At 42.1% G+C, this 20,820-nt stretch overlaps 1 protein-coding gene across 1 annotated transcript in view; it reads right to left on the bottom strand.

The window, feature by feature from the left end:
- The window catches only part of kcnh8 (potassium voltage-gated channel, subfamily H (eag-related), member 8), a 545,374-nt gene that overhangs the window by 242,302 nt on the left and 282,252 nt on the right, over window positions 1–20,820 (bottom strand). The window contains exons 5-6 of the mRNA XM_038797843.1: window positions 15,921–16,164; window positions 7,895–8,052 (exon numbers count right to left, since the gene is read on the bottom strand). Coding sequence (XP_038653771.1) covers window positions 7,895–8,052; window positions 15,921–16,164 — 402 coding nt within the window. The remainder of the gene's footprint in view (window positions 1–7,894; window positions 8,053–15,920; window positions 16,165–20,820) is intronic.

Below are 20,820 nucleotides of genomic sequence, written 5' to 3'. Positions count from 1 at the left end.
TGAGTTGAACTCTAAGAAATCTCAGAATCATCAACAGTGCTATCAAGCAGCACTTGTTCAGCAATAACCTGCTCACAGATGCTCAGTTTGGGTTCCACCAGGGTCACTCAACTCCTGACCTCATTATACCATGGGCAAAAGAGCTGAATTCAAGAAGTGAGGTGAGAGTGACTGCTTTTGACATCAAGGCAGCATTTGACCGAATATGGCATCAAGGAGCCCTAGTAAAACTGAAGTCAAGGGGAATCGGGGGGGAAAACTCTCCACTGGTTGGAGTCATACCTGACACAAAGGAAGATGGTTGTGATAGTTGGAGGTCAATCATCTCCGTTCCAGGCCACATCTGCAGGAGTTCCTCAGGGTAGTGTCCCAGGCCCAACAATCTTCAGCTGCTTCATCAATGACCTTTCCTTCATCATGACGTCAGAAGTCGGGATGTTTGATGATGGCTGCACAATGTTGAGCACCATTCACAATGCCTCAGATATTGAAGCAGTCCGTGCCAAAATGTTGAAAAAAACAGACTTGGGCTGACAGCTGGAAAGTAACATTCGCACCACACAAATGCCAGGCAATGACCATCTCCAACAAGAGAAAATCTAACCATCGTCCCTTGGACATTCAATGGTATTACTATCATTGAATCCCCCACTGTCAACATCCTGGGGGTTACTATTGACTAGAAACAGAACTGGACTAGCCATATAAATGTGTACAAGAACAGGTCATAAGTTAGGAATCCTGCACCAAATAATTGACCTTCAGACTCCTCAAATCTATCCACCATCGACAGTGTCGAAGTCAGGAGTGTGAAGGAATTCTCTCCACTTAGCGGAATGAGTGCAGCTCCAACAACACTCAAAGTTTGACACTATCCAGAATAAAGCAGCTCATTTGGAATCGCGTTAGGCAGCACCTTTCAATCCCACAACCACCACTCTCTAGAAGGACAAGAGCAGCGGATACATGGGAGAACACTACAATCTAGAATTTACCCTCCATGCCACACCCCAACCTGACTTATAAATATTGCTGCCGTTCCTTCACTGTCGCTGAGCCAAACCCCTGGAACACCCTTCCTAATAGCACTGTCAATATTATCATCACAGAGACTTCAGCAGTTCAAGAAGGCAGGTCACTGCCACCTCCTCAGGGTCAATAAGGGATGGGAAATAAATGCTGGTCCAGTCAGCAATATCCACAGGACTTGATGTATGTACATTTATTATTTATCATGGTTTAATTTATAATAGTGGCTTACAGTTTTAAAAGGAGTAGTGTTCTACAGTTCAGTGTTTTATTTGTGTGTCCATTAACTCCTCACTGTTTGGTTCAGTCTAGATGTGGCCGCTTAGGGAAAAGGAGATTGAACTGAAGCTAGCTGATGCAAGCATGAGAGCAGATATTTTAGAACATTGTAAATAAAACTCCTCTTGCAGACATATATCATCTCTGCATATCTTTCAGGCATAAACTTACAACGACTGCCATGTTCCTGGATACCCCCATTCTGACATTGGAATTGCACCCTCCCACAGTGGCTTTTTTTCCATCACCTACAATCCTCTATCCATGTCCTAGCCCTGCTTTTGTGCCCATCGAGCCACCCAGCATCACCCTTGATTAACTGTCAATGTAGAACTGCACTCTCTCGCCATTCCAACAAAGGTGCTCATACAAGAACAGCAGCTCCTGCCCAATTCGTATCCACTAGGAAGACAACGTCGCCTACTGCCTGTTACCTTTAACCAGTTGTGAATCTGATGACAAATGATCCTCATTTGCTGCCAACGTAATCGCAAAGGTATCGTTTATTCTGGTGACTGTAATGGAAAGGGCGAGAAGGAACTGCTGAAATCCCATTCCCTGGCCAACTGTCCACAGCCCGTAGATTTGTAAGGGGAAGTGTGTGTAATTTTTTAACCCCCAGAATATGTGGATGATTAAAATAACCAGCAGCACAGCTTTTTAGTGGGTTTAAAGAAAGAGGATTGTTGATTTATTTACTCATCCTGAAATCTTAACACAACGGCACTCATTCACACATACACAAAAACACTCCAGGAAAATACAGTTGTGGACAGTAGTGCACTTTTACAGGTTAGAAGCAAAAAGAACAGTTCATAATTCACCTGACTGCCTTGTTCTGGAAAACACATGCTGCGGACTAAATGAAGAGGTCACCTTCATTCCTCCCAGGTTTGTTTTGATAAATTCAGCAGCTAAAGTCGTATGTGAAAAGAATTTCAGGATTCTCTTGAAGAGATGGGCTTTCTACAGTTTGTGAAGCCAGTTGCTTGTGTCAGGAGGTATGTTTCCTGTATTGGTGGACTCAAAACGGAATGTTAACACCTCTGATTCTTTTCAGGCAGAGGTGTTACTGCCTTTTCTGCTGCTATCACCATGTCTTACTTTCTTCAGTCAGCATTTTTAAGATTACAAATGGACGAACATGGCTGACTTGATGTGAATCCTCACAATTGCAGTTCCTGCTCCTAATATGGTGGTCATCTTGGGTTGGTTAGCCACAACTGGATTATTCTTTAACAATATGTATCCTGAGAGGATTAAGTCAATCATCTCCTTTGTTTAAAACATCTTCTAATGGGCTCTAGGATATGTGTAATTAATATCTTTTAGTTTGGAATACCTACCTGTTTCTAGGGTGTAGCCAAATTTGGAATCAGTTCTTGGATACACATATCAGATCATCTGATCTCTGGTGGCCATCTTTTTCAGCACACATTGTCCACTTTAAAAGAAAAGTCCATTCCAAAAGATTCCACACTGAGTAAAGTTAGTCTTTTAAAGTTATGAATGTGACTGTACCTATGCCTTTACTAGGCATGACTCAAGAATGCATGAAGAGCTAATGCATTAAAATAGGTTCCTGTCATTTGCTATCAGGAAACCTGATCCACCTTTAATCCGCTGCCAATTTAATTCCCAACTTTCATCCCAGCACTGGAAAGCTGACATTTTAGCCTCCCACACAGTTCCCGGCTACTTTCCTGCTCCTGGGAGCTTCACTAGATTCTGCCCCATGTTTCCGTCTCCCAACTGAATTTAAGATCTGAAAGCACGTCAGAATGTCAGATTCTGTACCTTGCACAGTCTTCCCCTCGGCAAACTAAATATACCAATCACTCCAGTCGCAATTTGCAATTTGAGTAAATCTCTTTCATGTGATGGTACTTGTGTCAGAGGTACTATGTTACACATTCCCCCATCAAGTGGAATTCTTCACGATCAATTGATGGTATAGTGGCATGAATTATAGTTTAACATTTTAATTTTATTATAGTTATCATTTGGGATGCAAGAACTAAGTATTCCCCAGCTGTCCGATCCATAAATTAGCCGATTTACCATCATGGACAAAAGATAGTTTTTGAACACTACAAACAAAGTTATTGTATTGCAAAAAACAATGATTATTCATGTTGCCTTTTCATTGTTACAGCAGTGACTAACACAGACCAGACCACAGAAAAGAGTCTGCAAACCTGACGCTTTCTGTAATGCATTTAGAAATAGGTAATACAGAGACAGCGCTGTCACTTGGACAGCAGCCAGACTTCATTTTCTTGCAGCTGAGCTGCTGAATTTCTACATACATAAGACCACCTAAATTGAATCAGACTAGAGCACTACTTTCTGTTGATGCAGCTTTTACTGTTTAAATGGCGGAACTGGAATATTGTTGGGGTACAGATTTCTATCTATTGATTGCAGCTGATTTTAATAGAAATGCTATATATTTGAACACCTTGATATTTAATATTTGGCTTTAATGATTTAATTAGTTCAAATACACACTATTTTGTTATTTTCATTAATAATGCTCTCTATTTATGGACACAAGTATTTCCAATTCAGGCCACTACACCATAAATCAAGGAAGAAGATTTCTATTTATTAGAGGATGTGCAACATTACACCTCTGACACAAGTATAATCATATGGGAGAGATCTACTCAATTGCAAATTGCGACTGAAGTGATTAGTTTATTGAAAGCGATCTGAGGGGGCTCCTAACAATGTACTAAGTGCTGAAATAATGGTCTCACACCAAGACTCTGACTCCAGGTACCAAAAAGGCCGAGAATATTCAGTTACATGAGAGGTTTTTGTTGGATGAGACAGACTTGGAAGATTATTTGGAAATCATTTGGACGATATTTCAGCAGAATTCAGGCAGAATGTGGGCCATTCTCACACTAGAAAGCTCATCTGAGCTAAATCATTCAATAAAAGGACACTACATTCTCCCATTGCTGCCAGGCTCCCCAAACGATTTAGGAAGTACGTGAGAGTGGGCAGACATTGACAGCTACTGTGTTGTCAAGGTGTTTCCAGTTGCTGAACTGCAATACACTGCAAGAAATTCTACATCAACATGATTCTTACAGAGCCATACCATCTAATATAAACCAACTATTTCAGGTGCTCCCCCATATCACCCCATCACGCCGATGCAGGAACAATTCAACACAGCCTTCGACTGAGAAATAGGAATCCAAGGCCACAGGGTTTAAAGCATATTTGCAATGTTAATGGCACTTTAAAAATATGTATTTTTCCTTCTCCTTTCGACAAATTACATTAGTTACATAAAATTCACAGCATAAATAAAGACTCTTTGGCTTAATTGCTCTACACCTGTTTTTATGTTCCACATGACCATCCTCCCATTCTACTGTAACTACAGTAGCATACCTTTCTATTCCTTCCTTACAGCCCTATCTACCTTCCTTCTAAATGCATCTATGTTACATCTCAGTGAGTAAGGGTTGTGGAATGCTCATGAATGTGATATATTCTTGGAGACGGGCGGAATTCTCCGCTCCCGGGAAAATTCGCGAGGGCGGTTGTGAACTCGGCCGAGTTTCACGTCGGCCTCGGAGGCCGCTCCTCGCCCCCTATTCTCCCCTCCCGGCGGAGCTAGGAGCGGCGCTCCGTAACTCTCGGCCGTGGGGGCGACGCACCAAGAATGATGCGGCCGGCGCGCCTAATGACGTCAGCCGCGCATGCGCAGGTTGGGCGGCTCCAACCCGCGCATGCGCGGCTGATGTCATGACGCTGACGGCACAAACCCGCGCATGCGCGGTGGCCGTCTTTCCCCTCAGCCACCCCGCAAGACGTGGCGGCTTGATCTTGCGGGGCGGCGGAGGGGAATATTGCATCCGATTTGGACGCCGGCCCGACGATCGGTGGGCACCGATCGCGGGCCAGTCCCCTCCCGAGCACAGTCGTGGTGCTCTTTCCTTTCTGGGCCACCTACAAGCCCCAAACGGGCTTCTCACTCCCGTTTCACGACGGCAGCGACCAGATGTGTTTGCCGCGGTTGTGAAACGGCCGCGAACGGCAGGCTGCTCGGCCCATCCGGGTCGGAGAATCGGCGTTCGCCGTAAAAAACGGCGAGCGGCGATTCTTCCGAGCCGGGGGGGAGGGGCACCAGGGGGGCGTGAAATTTGTCGGGGGCCCTCCCGCGATTCTCCTATCCGGCTGGGGGAGCGGAGAATCGCGCCCCATGTACTCCATGGAAACATAATCCGCTCAGAGACAGGAAAGGTTTATTCTTTTGTGGGATGCGGGCATTACTGGTTAGGCCAATATTTGTTGCCTATTTCAGCAATCACTTGCTAACGAGCATGATAGTCCACCTAAGAAACTCTGTGTCACTGATCATGGGTTTGGTGGGTCCTTACATGGCCGATGAGGCCGACCCCAGAGCTGCATCTCCAACTACACACTTGGAAAGTGTTTCAGGAGGTGGAGTTGGCTTTTGGACTCAAGATCATTGGTATTTTCAGGCTCCTTTTCTAAATCTCCTCTTGCTGTTCTGAAATATTGTGTCCCTTCAATCAAGAGGTTCTTCCAAGTAGGTCTCTACCGAGCAAGGGTCTCCCAGGCATGACTTCCATGTTGCACTTCTTGAGGTAAGCCTTCAGGGTGTCTTTGAAGCTTTTCCTTTGTCCTTTTGTCCCGGAACCGACTGGAGCTTGCCGCAGATTTGCTTTGGCAGTTGGGACTCTGGTATCAGTAGAACACGGCTGACCCTGCAGAGTCGGCTTTGGAGGATCGCGGCCTCGATGCTGGTGTTCTTAGCTCTTTTTAAGTTGCCACTTTTAGTATGCCTGTTCTCCAAACTGATGCGGAGAATCCGCCTCACACCGTGTTGCTATGCCTCTCTAGGTCTTGAGGTGGCACGTGTACGTAGTTGGGAAGGTGACGTCCTTATACATAAGGATCTTCGTATCAGCACAGATGTTGCGGTCATCGAATATTCTCATCGTTGGCCGTCCAAAGGTGGCGCTCGCGGATTGGATACGATGTTGGATCTCCACACCAATGTCAGTCTTTGATGAGAGGTGGCTCCCCAGTATGGGAAATGTTCCACATTTCGTAGGGTTTCTCTATTGATCTTGATGGAGGGAGAGACTGGATCTTGCCCTGGGGTGAGCTGGTAAAAGACTTGAATCTTCTTGAGGTTGAGGTTGAGATGGATTCGTTGGCTTGCTTCTGCGAAGGTGTCAAGCATGGCTTGGAGATTCACTTCTGAGAGAGCGGAGATGGCGATGTCATCCACATACTGAATTTCCATGAGTGATGTCAGTGTTCCATCCCTAATAACCCTCGAGTAGGTGAGGCACTTCTTATTTTCTTTTCATGTATGGAATGATCTGTCTCAACTGTATGCAGAACTATACATTTCACAGTACCTCGGTACATGTGGCAATAAACAAATCCAATCCAATCTTTCTGTCATTGTTTCTCCTAGCACTGTAGGTGTACCTATCTCACAGGCAATGCAATGGTTCAAGAAGGCAGCTCACCATCACCACCTTTTCAAGGGTAATTAGGGATGGGCAATGTATTCTGGCCTAGCTAGTGAAGTCCACACCCCTTGAATGAATTTTTTATAAAATTCTGGTACAACTGAGTCGCTTACAGGCCATTTCAGAGGGCCGTTAAGAGTCAGCCACATTGCTGTGGGTCTGGAGGCACATGTAGGCCAGACCAGGTAAGGGTGGCAGATATAGGGAGTGGGTGCGAGGGGTGCGTTTAATGGACCAGGAAGAAAAGAGGCTACTATTTTAGGAGACCTGATTCACAATGAGCACCCCCCAGAATATAGCACCACTCCCACGCTCCCTTCTGCCCAGCCTTTGAAAAAGTTTTTTCTAAAAAGCAGCTTGCCCACATGAATGATTTGGTAAATTTGAGAAAATTCATGGCAGTATAAATTGTATGTGGTGCGCTGTGGGAAGGGGATCAATGGGAAAATTGTTTATTTTTTGTTTCACACTTTCTTACATTCTATGTTATTTTCATTATGTCAGTAATTAACCATTTCACTTCATATCTGATACCTTACATACTATCTTCATTTTCTCAATGAATCCCACTTTTTATTATCGGACTTGTATAACATTTGTCCCAAAGCCAACAAAAATATGCTGCTGTTGCAGAACTCAAGATTTCAAAAATCATGCAAAATCATCATTTCCCATCGCATATAATTAAATGACCAGGTCATGCATCGTATGAATTATACATTCACCTATCAAAGCGTGTATTTACAGATACCTATAATATTGTAAGTGATAAAGTCTCCTAAAGCAGAAAGAATTCTGCCAATAGCAACGGAAATATTTTAAACATCAAGGAGATGGCAAATAGTGGCACCAAATCCCTGTACACCAAAATACAGATCATACGTAACAGATTTCCAGTGTCACAATACATTTTTTAACCCCCACATAATCTTAAAGATATGAGAATTAAGGATAGTCAATGGCCATGGTTGATCTAGTGTCAGGCAGGACACTTAAAGGAAAAATAACCAAGATGTGAAAGATATTCAAAGAAATGTAAATGCTGTACTTACCACATTAACATTAAAGGCATAGAGAAGATCAAAAGGAAGAGCAGCAACTAAGTCGATGATAAACCACGTCGTTACATAATGAATACAAATAGATCGAGCTTCAAAAATAACTTGACCAGACTTGCTGACATAGGTTGTTCGAAAATTGAAAACAATATCTGTTTGACATAAAGCAGTACAGTTAGTAAATGAATTTTAAACCTATTTGAATTAGGTTTATGTGAAAATGCAACACAAACATGGAGAATCTGTCATAGATAAGAAACTATAAATGACAAATACAACAATATGTAGAATGTTGTGTGAGATCTTATTTGCCTTCTGCGAATAATTGCAGTAGGCAAAGCACTTGATGTTCAAACAATACTCGGAATTTTTGCCCAAAACTTTTCACTCATTACTGTTTAATCTAAGGTTATGTTACATTATTTTTAATGGTGCATCTCAGATGTACCCGTCATGACAATAATCATTAAATTCCTTAATTTGTCAATGAAAACTCTTCCCTGGAACGAGATGTTAAAAATTATGTTTCAGATGGTTTTGTATGCTAGAAATTTATTGTTGAAATATTTTTTAAGGCTTCGATTTGATCTTATCTTGAATCACTGCTCACATCACAGAGACAAAGTTCGATCTACAAGGTAGTCAATGCTGAAGGATGCAACAGGATTTTATTTCAGGATTCACTTTAAAAATGTAAGACTTAAACAAGAGCAAAATATTGATTTTGCTGAAAAGAATTCAACTCTCTACAAAATGATTTTACAAAATAATGATAATAATCTTCATTATTGTCTCAAGTAGGCTTACATTAACCCTGCAATAAAGTTACTGTGAAAAGCCCCGAGTCGCTAAAACTCCAGCACCTGTTCGGGTACACAGAGGGAGAATTCAGAATGTCCAATTTACCTAACAAGCTTGTCTTTCAGGACTTGTGGGAGGAAACCGGAGCACCCGGAGGAAACCCTCGCAGACACGGGGAGAAATCTGACCCACAAATGCATTTTTTTGCTCAGACAACAGATGCTGGTCCCTGCCCTAGACCACCATCCAAAATTTCCTCTATGTGAGCCCCCTGCCCTGACTCTGAGCTTTAACTTTGGCTAGTTTCTACCCTCTCGCCCAATACTCTTTTGGAACTCATCTTGCCTATTAACCCACCTCCCTGTCCCTATTCCCACTCCTTGACCTCTGCATTCTAGAAAACTACTGCTGCATCTCCAAAACTACCTTCCCACTCCTGAATCTTTGTCCGTGCTGCCCCCCCCCCCCCCCTCCCCCCCCCCCCCCCCAGATCCATGTCTATCTTTCTTGGAATTCCATGTTTGAAATGTGGTTTCTGCCCATGCCACAGTCCCTAAATAGCTCTCATCAAAGTCACAAACACATCCTATGTGGCTGTGAAAAAGGTAAACATTCCCTTATGGTCCACCTTGGCCAGTTTACACATTGCTTCTTCTAACGCTTCTCCACCATTGTGTACCTTTCCTGGTTCCATGTTTGTTATATCTAGAGAATCACTCGGAAAGGCTTCTCTTCCCGCACCCACAATGTCACCTCTGGCATCCATAATCCAATCATGGCCCTTTAATTCTCATTTATATGCTGTGCCTAGGTGACATAATCTAAAAACAGTATCAGTTTTCACATGTACGTTGATGATACCCAGCTCTACCTCACCACCACTTCTCTTGGCTCGTAATTATTCGACTGCTTGTCCAATGTCCAGTAATGGATGAAACGAAATGTCCTCCAAGTTAATATTGGGAAGACCAAAACTTTTGTCTTCGGTCCCTGCTGCAAACTCCCATCCCGAGCCACTGACCCCATTTCTCTCCGTGGCAATGGTCTGATGCTGAAAAGAGCTGGTTGCAATCTTGATGTTATACATCATCTAAATTGAGAACCTGTCTCACATCCATGCCATCATTACGAATGCCTGTTTCCACTTCCCCTACATTACCTAACGCTGCCACTGCTTTAGCTCATCTGCTCTCCAAATCTTCATCATTCCCTTGGCACTGCTAGACTTGACTATTCCAACACACCCTTGGCTGATTTCCACATTCCACCCTTTATACACCAAGGCCATCCAAAGTCTTTGCTGTCTATGTCTTAACTCATCCATGTGTTTGTGGACCATCATTGGTTTCTGCTTTTAAACAATGCCTCAATTTTAAAATTCTCACACTCATTTCAAAACTCTTTAATGGTCTCATCCTCCCTTTCTCTGTAATCTCCTCCAAATTCTGGCATCTCTGCGCTCCTCCAATTCTGGCTCTTTGAGCATCTTTGATTTTAATTGTTCCACCATTGCAGGCTGTGCCTTCAGCTGCCAATACCCCAAGCTCTGGATTTTCCTTATGAAACCTCTCATCTCTCCACATTGCATATCTTCAAATTCCGAGGGGTGCACATCTCCAAAAATCTGTCCTGGTCCACCCACGTCGACGCTACCACCAAGAAAGCACAACAGCGCACGTACTTCCTCAGGAAACTAAGGAAATTCAATATGTCCACATTAAATCTTACCAACTTTTACAGTTGCACCATAGAAAACATCCTATCTGGCTGCATCACAGACTGGTATGGCAACTGCTCGGCCCAAGACCACAAGAAACTTGAGAGAGTCTTGAACACAGCCCAGTCATCACACAAACCTGCCTCCCATTGATTGACTCCATCTACACCTCCCATGCCTGGGGAAAGCGGGCAGCATAATCAAAGACCCCTCCCACCCGACTTACTCACTCTTCCAACTTCTTCCATCGGGCAGGAGTTACAAAAGTCTGAGAACACGCACGAACAAAAACAGCTTCTTCCCCGCTGCTGCCAAACTCCTAAACGACCCTCTTATGGACTAACCTCATTAACACTACACCTCTGTACGCTTCACCTGATGCCGGTGTTATATAGTTATATTGTATACCATGTATTGCCCTATTATGTATTTTATTTTATTTCCTTTTCTTTTCATGTTCTTAATGATCTGTTGAGTTGCTCGCAGAAAAATACTTTTCACTGTACCTTGGTACACGTGACAATAAACAAAATCCAATCCAATACTTTAAGATGATCCTTCAAACTTTGCTCTTTAACCATGTTTGTGGTCTTCCCTAATATCTCCTTATGTGCTGCAGGTTCAAACTTTATGCTGTAATGCATTTATGGGACCTTTTACTACATTCAAAGATGGTGTTATATGAATACAGGTTGTTGTTATTGGAGGATGGTGTACCAGTCATTTGGAGTGGAGGAGGTGTGAGCTGGTCCATGAGTGGGGACTTCTTTTCGGTAAATGATCAGCAGGTTTGTCTGCGATCCACATGCCTATCTTCCATCACATTTCTGATACATGGGAACTCTCACCACTTTGCCTAATTTTTCAGGTTTCCCTCCTAGTCTTTTATTCACTTTCGTATCTCCTCTGCACGAGTCTTTTTGTTTATATTTTGCTTCAATTTTCACCTGCTCTTGTCTTGCACCATCATCCCTGTTATCATTTAATAACCTCTACCTTTGAGTCTTTCCCTTTTGTTCCTTCTCTGGCCTCTTTTTTGTTTTAGTTCTGTATTTGCTTAAAAGTGCTTCATCTTTAACAGCTTCCAGTTTTGATAAAAGACTATTGACCTGGAACTTTAACACTCTTCCTTTCACATAGTTGCTGCCTGACCTGTTTTTGTTTTAAAAATTCAAAAAGTTCAAAGCAAGAAGAGAAGTCAGTCAGTCAGAACCAGTTTACAGAAAAAAAGTCCTTAGTGCAATTTGAGGCGACCAATTGCTCTTGGGAAAGAGGAAAGATTAAGAGTTATGAAAAGGTGGGAGGAGAACAATCAAACGTTTGTACATAATGACAGAATTCTTGAGACTGGAGTCACAAAATTAATAAATACCACATTAGCCAAGATTTTCCAGCCCCGTTGTGGTGGGCCCCATTGCAGGGGATTCGGCAGACCAGCCTAAATTCTAATGGTTTTCGGCGGGACAACATAATCTTGGCGGCAGGACAAATGTGAGGAAATGCATTTTGGTAGGACTAACATAGAGGGGAAATATACTGTAAATTGCAAAACACTTAGAAATATAGACAGTCAGAGAGATCTGGGCGTGTATGTCCACAGATCTTTGATGTTGGCCACACAAGCGGACAAGGTAGTCAAGAAAGCATATGGAATGCTTGCCTTCATTGGATGGGGCATTGAGTATAAAAACCGGCAAGCCATGCGACAGTTGTATAGAACCTTGGTAAGGCCGCACTTAGAATATTGCGCACAATTCTGGTTGCCATACTTATAGAAGGATGTGGAGGCTTTGGAGAAGGTGCAGAGGAGATTTACCAGCATGTTGCCTGGTCTGGAGGGTGTTAGCTATGTGGAGAAGCTGAATAGACTCGATTGTTTTCATTACAAAGACAGAGGTTGAGGGGTGACCTGATAGAGGTCGACAAGGTTATATGGGGCATGGACAGAGAGGATGGGCAGGCATCTTTCCCAGGATGGAAGAGTCAGTCACCAGGGGGCATAGGTTTAAAGTCCATTGGGCAAAGTTTAGATGAAATGTGCGAGGCAGATATTTTATGCAGAGGGTGGTGAGTGCCTGGAATACGTTGCCAGGGGAGTTTGTGGAAGCAGATACATTAACGGCGTTCAAAGGCATCTTGACAAACACATAGATAGGATGGGTGTAGAGGGATAAGGCAGAAGGAAGTGCTGAGGGTTTTTGGCAAAGGTTGGTATCATGACCGGTACAGGCTTCGAGGGCCGAAGGGCCTGTTGCTGTGCTGTATTGTTCTTTTTTCTTTGTTCTTGACAACACAATCTCGCCGGCAGACGGGGCAGGAAAATCTTGCCCTTCATCTAGCAATTACAAATGGAATTAATTTTATCCTAATTGTTCTCGCCCAAACTGGTAGCTTCTTACTTTCTCTTACCCCAATGCGCATCAGCAAATCATGGGTGTATTGCTCATGGCTTTCTAATGGAGGTTGGAAGTGGGTAATGTAAACTCTCATCAGTGCGGGTAGGGAAAATCTACACCAATTAATCCACATACCTATTTTAGTGAGGGTGCAGAACAATTTAGTAGATAATTGCAGGTGATAGAAGTAGAAATTGAATAGAAACCAAGATCAATGTTGTCCTTCATTGCTAGAGGGATGGAGTTTAAGACTAGGGAGGTTATGCTGCAATTGTATAAGGTGTTATTGAGGCCACACCTGGAGTATTGTGTTCAGTTTTGGTCTCCTTACTTGAGAAAGGACGTACTGGCGCTGGAGGGTGTGCAGAGGAGATTCACTAGGTTAATCCCAGAGCTGAAGGGGTTGGATTATGAGGAGAGGTTGAGTAGACTGGGACAGTACTCATTGGAATTTAGAAGGATGAGGGGGGATCTTATAGAAACATATAAAATTATGAAGGGAATAGATAGGATAGATGCGGGCAGGTTGTTTCCACTGGCGGGTGAAAGCAGAACTAGGGGGCATAGCCTCAAAATAAGGGGAGGTAGATTTAGGACTGAGTTTAGGAGGAACTTCCTCACCCAAAGGGTTGTGAATCAATGGAATTCGTTGCCCAGTGAAGCAGTTGAGTCTCCTTCATTAAATGTTTTTTTTAAAAATAAATTTAGAGTACCCAATTAGTTTTTTCCAATTAAGGGGCAATTTAGCGTCGCCAATCCACCTATCTTGCACATTTTTGGGTTGTGGGGGTGAAACCCACGCAGACACGGGGAGAATGTGCAAACTCCACACGGACAGTGACCCAGAGCCGGGATCCGAACCCGGGTCCTCAGCGCCGTAGGCAGCAATGCTAACCACTGTGCCACCGTGCTGCCCCTTCATTAAATGTTTTTAAAATAAAGGTAGATAGTTTTTTGAAGAATAAAGGGATTAAGGGTTATGGTGTTCGGGCCGGAAAGTGGAGCTGAGTCCACAAAAGATCAGCCATGATCTCATTGAATGGCGGGGTAGGCTCGAAGGGCCATGTGGCCTACTCCTGCTCCTAGTTCTTATGTTCTTATGTTCAATCACTGACTCCACTCTGACTTGCTTCAACTCCTCATGCATTAAGGGAGATATTGGAATAGTGTAATAGTGCATGGATTGCCACAGATTGCCACGTTGGATGCAACCTGGATGCAAATTGTGCCCAGTTGTCCAAGCTTTCCAACATGAATTTATGCTTCAAATCTTCGCTTAAAAGCATTTACATAACCACAAACATAAAATTTTCCATAAAGCACTGCACATGAGTAGTGTTTTAGAACATAATTGTTCTTCTTTCCCTTGCATTAAAGATATTTTTTGATGTACTTAAGTGTGGTAACCTGATGCAATTTATTTGATACAGCTGAAAATGGCATTAATCACAGAAAAGAAGCATTGTTAATAAATGTGACTGATCCACGACTTGTGAGTAACCAATTTTAAACAAATGAACATGACGTTATAAAACTATACACAGCCATTTATTAATTTAATCAGATTCTTAGCAAATTAAATCTTATTACTGTAGAACATAGAACAGTACAGCACAGAACAGGCCCTTCGGCCCTCGATGTTGTGCCGAGCCATGATCACCCTACTCAAACCCACGTATCCACCCTATACCCCTAACCCAACAACCCCCCCCTTAACCTTTACTTTTTAGGACACTACGGGCAATTTAGCATGGCCAATCCACCTAACCCGCACATCTTTGGACTGTGGGAGGAAACCGGAGCACCCGGAGGAAACCCACGCACACACGGGGAGGACGTGCAGACTCCGCACAGACAGTGACCCAGCCGGGAATCGAACCTGGGACCCTGGAGCTGTGAAGCATTTATGCTAACCACCATGCTACCGTGCTGCCCACTAACTGTATTACTGAAAAACGTTCAAAAGATGCTTTTTATTTTCCCTGCTTTTAAAAGAAGGAAGGTCATGCTGAGAAATCCAATCTGGGGGGCTGCATGATTTTCTTACACCAGCACAAAAGATTGTGGAAACCCAATTGATGCTAGGTCTAACTTGTGCTTGAAATTCCTCAAATTGTTCTGCTGTTTTGGTCAATTTTGGGTGAACCAGCGCAATGCAGCAGAAGTTAATACCCAAAGACATTTAAAGCCAATCCCCTTCAACATGCTGCACACAACAGCATGACATTGATTTGAAGAAGCAGTTCTATGTTACTCTGGCCTGCTTAAGTGGATGAAAGCTAGTTTGGAGTCAAAACTTACAGTTAATTTCTTGTATCAACAACTGATCGTAGGGCTAATACGGTGAAAAAGTGTCATGTGTGATGGTGCATGAGATAATTCAGTACTTTAACAGAGGTTTTTAAAATATGACTTCTCGTCATTTATTGCATTATAAAGGTGTGTAAGTGGCTGCAGTTCGAGTCAGCTCAGTGTATTGATGGAAGACATAACTATGCAGCCTGAAGTCAACAAGGGAATATGTACAATTTGTTAGTTTTGCAAGATTTCTGGCATGTATTATTTTTGAATAAATCCCCTTGGTGATTTTTACAGTGATTGTGCTACAATTACTACAGCATTCGTATGCACTATAATAGGTGAAGAAGGCAAGGGCCTTCGTGAGCATAACATAAATTAGTTTGGGTAGTTTTGCATGACTTGAACTTTGGTTTCTCAGTCTGTGATCAGACCACTGCCTTGCAGTGAGTCACAGGGATGTATTCTTCTCTAAACACATGCACGGTAATCTTTACTGTGACTAAAAATTCAGAGTTCTTTCAAAATTAACAGTTTATGTAATCAAGAATGGGAAAATCTGTGCACTTAGAATTATGAAGAGTTAAAAAAAATGAATGGAGTTCACATTCTAATACCAGTAATTGAAAACTTGCTGGTTTAATCGGAAAGATTCAGTTCTCGATTATATTGTGATATACTTATTATTAATTGATCCTGTTTGGTTATGGTTAATCATAAATTATTCATTCATTCATAGCTAGTCAATACATAGATAAATGCTGATTACAAACTGAATGAGAGCTCAATGACAGAAGTGTCTGCTTACCTATGATGAATAGAATTTCCACTGAAATGTCACTAACTGTTGTGCTTCTGGCTGAAGGCAAATCTTCATCAATTCCAATAAAACAAACATTATATGGTACAGTCACAGCAACATAAAACGTTGCCAATAATATTAGCCAATCCCATAATGCTTTAAAAGTGCTGTAATGCAAAAGGATGAATTTTGACTTTTTTGCATCTGCAACTTTGTACTCTGGTAGTGCTGGTTGGTTCCTAAACACATTCTGTAGAGAAATAAGACAGTTACATTGAGTCATTTGATCATACAGGAACTTGAATACAGCTGAAAAAGAAGAGACTGCCTCAGCTTTCCATCACGGCAGATCGCAGGAATACCCAAAAGCAAAGGAAACAATCATTTATACTGCAATGCCTTCAACAGTCTGAGTCCACTTGCCAAACTATCAGCACTCTCTTCTCATGCAGTTTAAATCGTTGTTGCCTTTACCATTGGCGTCTTGCGATCCATCCTGATGAGTGAAAGAGCAAACATTTGGACAGCATATGTCTCTTATTTCAGCATTTGTTAAATATAAATTTCAGGAAGTGCACTGAGCATATTGCAATTTACTACAAATTGAATCATAACTATTTGTACTTCCTCTGCACAGAACAGTGTAATCAATTATTGACCCTTCACATACATAAAAGGAATTTATCACAATTCATCACATGTTCACCGACTAATTCTCTGAACTTTGACAGATGGAAGCATCACTATCATATCAACAAATCTTATTACATACAGTTGTAAGATGAAATAGGTGACAGTGTGAGTTATGACATTATGAGGCTAAAATATCTGGGCCCATACACATTTGCCATAACTGCAGCATGAAATAGGCTGGGTTACAGAAATGCTGGGAGAGGTCTGGGAAGCAGAACTCAGCCAGAACTGCTGTACTCTTCTAGACATTCCAGCGTGTGCAGAGATGGGTCCTTAATGTTGCGGTACACACAATTCATATGCAAATTAAATGATGACCTCTCAGTGACCTTGCATATTTTTGTTGAGTCAACAGTAAAGATTTTGATACCCCTAAAGAGGTAGTTTTCTGACTTCAGCTCTGGTGGCAAATCTCACCCACACATCCAAAATTTAATATGCGCTGTGCATGATTTATCAAACATTATCTTCAGGAATGGAACTGTTATATATTGTTGGCTTTTATATATCATATGTAAATAGCTAGTCCTTGGCTAAGTCGTTCCTAATGTGCTCTGTGTAAGATTTCTGGGGGGCATATTTTACAGCTGCACTAGAGACTGATATGATGTGTACAGAACCAGTTCAATCAGTCCTTCTTTGTAACAGACGACATGGCAAAATTAAAGAGTTTCTGATCTTAATAAGCTTAAAATTTGATTACTAACAACGTCCGGGATTCAAAATACAACAAGAATGCATAGCATGGCTGGAATGTTCTTGTCGGATGACCTGATTTATATTACAAGAATGCTTGTAACTAAAGCTATAAATGATTTATTAACATTAACTGTGGGTAAGCTATATACAAAAAAATAGATGAATAACAGTAAGATCAAGTACAAGCAGCCTCTCTCTTCAGCTTCCTCCAGCTAGTCTGAGGGGTCAGCTGAGTCTAACATTCACTTATATTCTAAAGAGACTCCTAGTGGTCAGTTAATGAATTACAACCCAATCATGATATCACCACATCCCCTTTCATTTGAAGGAATAAATTAATACATTATCATCAGTATATTTACATGTGATATCATGAGCCTGTGAGTCTAACAGTATTATTCTTTTTTTGATTTTAAAAACTAGTTTAACAAATATATATATATATATATATACACACACACAAGAACAGCAATAGTATGTACAAATTTGGACTATTTGGACCAAAGTCAGAAGAAAACCAGATTGATTCAATTTGTAGATTTGGACTATTTGGACAATAGTATGTACAAATAGTCCAAATCTACAAATTGAATCAATCTGGTTTTCTTCTGACTTTGGTTGATCTTCTCCAAGTCTGGCCTTCCTGCTCAGAACTTGTAGGTTCAATGTTCCTCATGACATTCTCATGCTCAGGAACTGCTGAACTATCTGACACTGCAGCTTGTGTTGATTCTGACATAGATTCATCAGCCATCACTGTATTGTGAAAGTCTTCTCTGGTTTTCAAGAGTGTGCGACGCTTTCTTCTTAAAACCAACCCATTCTCCTCCTTCTTTGCCAAGTATGGATGTGTGGTCGCAACTTTTTATTCATGAGTAACTCTACCATGAGACAATGGTAATGCTCTGTAACTCAATAGTGCGAGATATGGATCAGATTGGCTGTCCATTGCTTTCTTCAACAATTGCTTAACAATATGTACACCTTTAATGACTATTCCATTGGCTTGAGGGTACAACGGATTTGATGTGACGTGATTGAAATCATACAGTCCAAATACTTGTGGGTTAGGTGGATTGGCCATGCTAAATTGCCCTTAGTGTCCAAAAAGGTTAGGAGGGGTTATTGGGTTATGGGGATAGGGTGGAAGTGAGGGCTTAAGTGGGTTGGTGCAGACTCGATGGGCCAAATGGTCTCCTTTTGCACTATATGTTCTATGTTCTATGACTGCGAAGTATTGCCACTCTTTATAGCTTAAACAAGGACCATTGTCACTCACGACAACTTGCGGAATTCCGTGTCTGGCAAAAATTGACTTGGTATGCAGTATTACATTGCTTGCCGTTATGCTTGACAGTTGAGCAATTTCAAGTTCGACTATTTTTCAAACTACGCTCATTAAATAATCTTTCCCTCCTAGGTCAAAGAGATCAAGAGCTACTTTCTGTCATGGTGCAGTAGGTAATATCAGATATTTGCATATGTTTTCTTGTTTGTTTGCAACGATGCATCTGGCATGTGTCACAACAACTGACCATCCTGTCAATATCCTGGTTTATACCTGGCCAGTAAAGAGTCACAAGCTCTCCGTTTACATTTTTCAATCCCTAGATGTCCTTTGTGTATCCTCTTTAGATTTCATAGATTTCATAGAACTTACAGTGCAGAAGGAGGCCATTGCCCTTGGAAAGAGCACCCTACTCAAGCTCACACCTCCACCCTATTCCCGTAACCCAGTAACCACCATTTTTGGACACTAAGGGCAATTTAGCATGGTCAATCCACCTAACCTGCACATTTTTGGACCATAGGATGAAACCAGAGCACCCGGAGGAAATCCACGCAGACAGGGGGAGAACCTGCAAACTCCACACAGACAGTGACCCAGCCGGGAAACTAACCTGGGACCCTGGAGCTGTGAGGCAACCATTATAACCACTGTGCTACGGTGCCACCTCCACTGTGCTACTGTGCCACTTCAGTACATTTTTGCGACGTGATTGAGGTATGACTATAGTGATCAAATGAAGCACCACTCCATTAATGATACTGAGTTCAGATCTTATATTGTAGAACTCCATACATTGACCTCTGGGCCAGTGTGAGTTGATGTTCCTCATCACCTCTTGAAGAGTTTGATCCTTCCTGGTTTCTTCTTGGATCTCATGTAGTTTTGTTTCTAATACTGGTGGCAGTGTGGAAAAAAGATTCACATGTAAATCCAGATCTTCAGCAATTTCACTATTAATACTTTGTATCAGCGCTCTCGATAATGCATCTGCTAAGAACAAATATTTGCCTGGCGTGTCGATGCGATTGAAGTCAGAGCGTTGTAACTTCATCGTCAACCTCTGAATGCACGGAGACATTTGGTTGATATTTCTTTTGATGATGTTAACCAAAGGACGATGATCTTTCTCAACTGTGAAAGTTGGAAGGCCATAGACATAGTCATTGAATTTCTCCAAGCCTACAGCTAAATCCGGGCATTCTTTTTCTATTTGAGTGTACCTCTGTTCTATTTTCGCCATGGATCTTGATGCATATGTGACTGGTTTCTAATCGTCATGCTCGAGTTGCAGAAGAACTGCTTCCAGACCATATTTCAACCCACCTGTTGACACTTTAATCTGTTTAGTTGGGTCAAAGAACGTGATAACTGGTGTGGTGGTTAGTGAAGTCTTGAGCTTCTTCTACTCTTGCTCATGTTGCTCAGTCCAAGTGAAATCTGTTGTCTTGTGCAAGAGATCACATAGATGTGTTGCTTTTGCTGAAAGTTTGGAATGAATTGCCTGATAAAATTGATCATACCCATCACTCTTCAGATGGCTTTCTTGTTGTGTGGCTTTGGCATGTTGAGAATTGCTTGGATTTTGTCCTTGTCAGGTTCAATGCCATGTGATGAGAGCTTGTCACCGAGGAATGTGACCCAGTTACTCCAAATTGCCACTTTTGCTTGTTGAACTTCAGCCCAATTCTCCTGATGCTCGTTAGAACTTTAAGCAACCTTGTATTATGCTCTTCTATGAATGAGCCCAAATGATGATATCATACACATACACACATACACCTTCGATGCCTTCGATTATGTGCTTCATGGCACGGTGAAAAATTTCTGATGCCAAAATTATGCTGAACGGCATTGTCAGAAAGCAGTACCATCCAAATGCCGTATGAAAAGTGCAGTATTTTGTACTTTCTTCCTCCATCTTTTGTCATGGGTGTGTCTCTTTAAGAAATGTATTGTCTTATCAAATGACTTCAGTGGTGTCGGTGGAGCTGGGCTGTGGCTCTGGGGTTTACTTTCATTTTTTGAGCTGGAAGCTGTTGTGTGGCTCTGAGCTTTTTGCTTTCGTTTTCACATTTGGCTGCTGTATTAAGACAGACAAGAAACTTGGAGTCGTTCTCTGCATTTTAAAAGCTGTCTCCAGATTACGTGATAACTTAAAAGTGATCACTGTTTTCTGGAAGGAATTCAGGCCTGCTGTTTTGGACAGGAAACAAGAAGTACCTA

Source organism: Scyliorhinus canicula, chromosome 5 (genome assembly GCF_902713615.1).
Source record: "Scyliorhinus canicula chromosome 5, sScyCan1.1, whole genome shotgun sequence".
Classification (NCBI taxonomy): domain Eukaryota; kingdom Metazoa; phylum Chordata; class Chondrichthyes; order Carcharhiniformes; family Scyliorhinidae; genus Scyliorhinus; species Scyliorhinus canicula.
The sequence above is the reverse complement of the archived record's forward strand: the minus strand, read 5'-3'. Positions and strand labels throughout refer to the sequence as shown.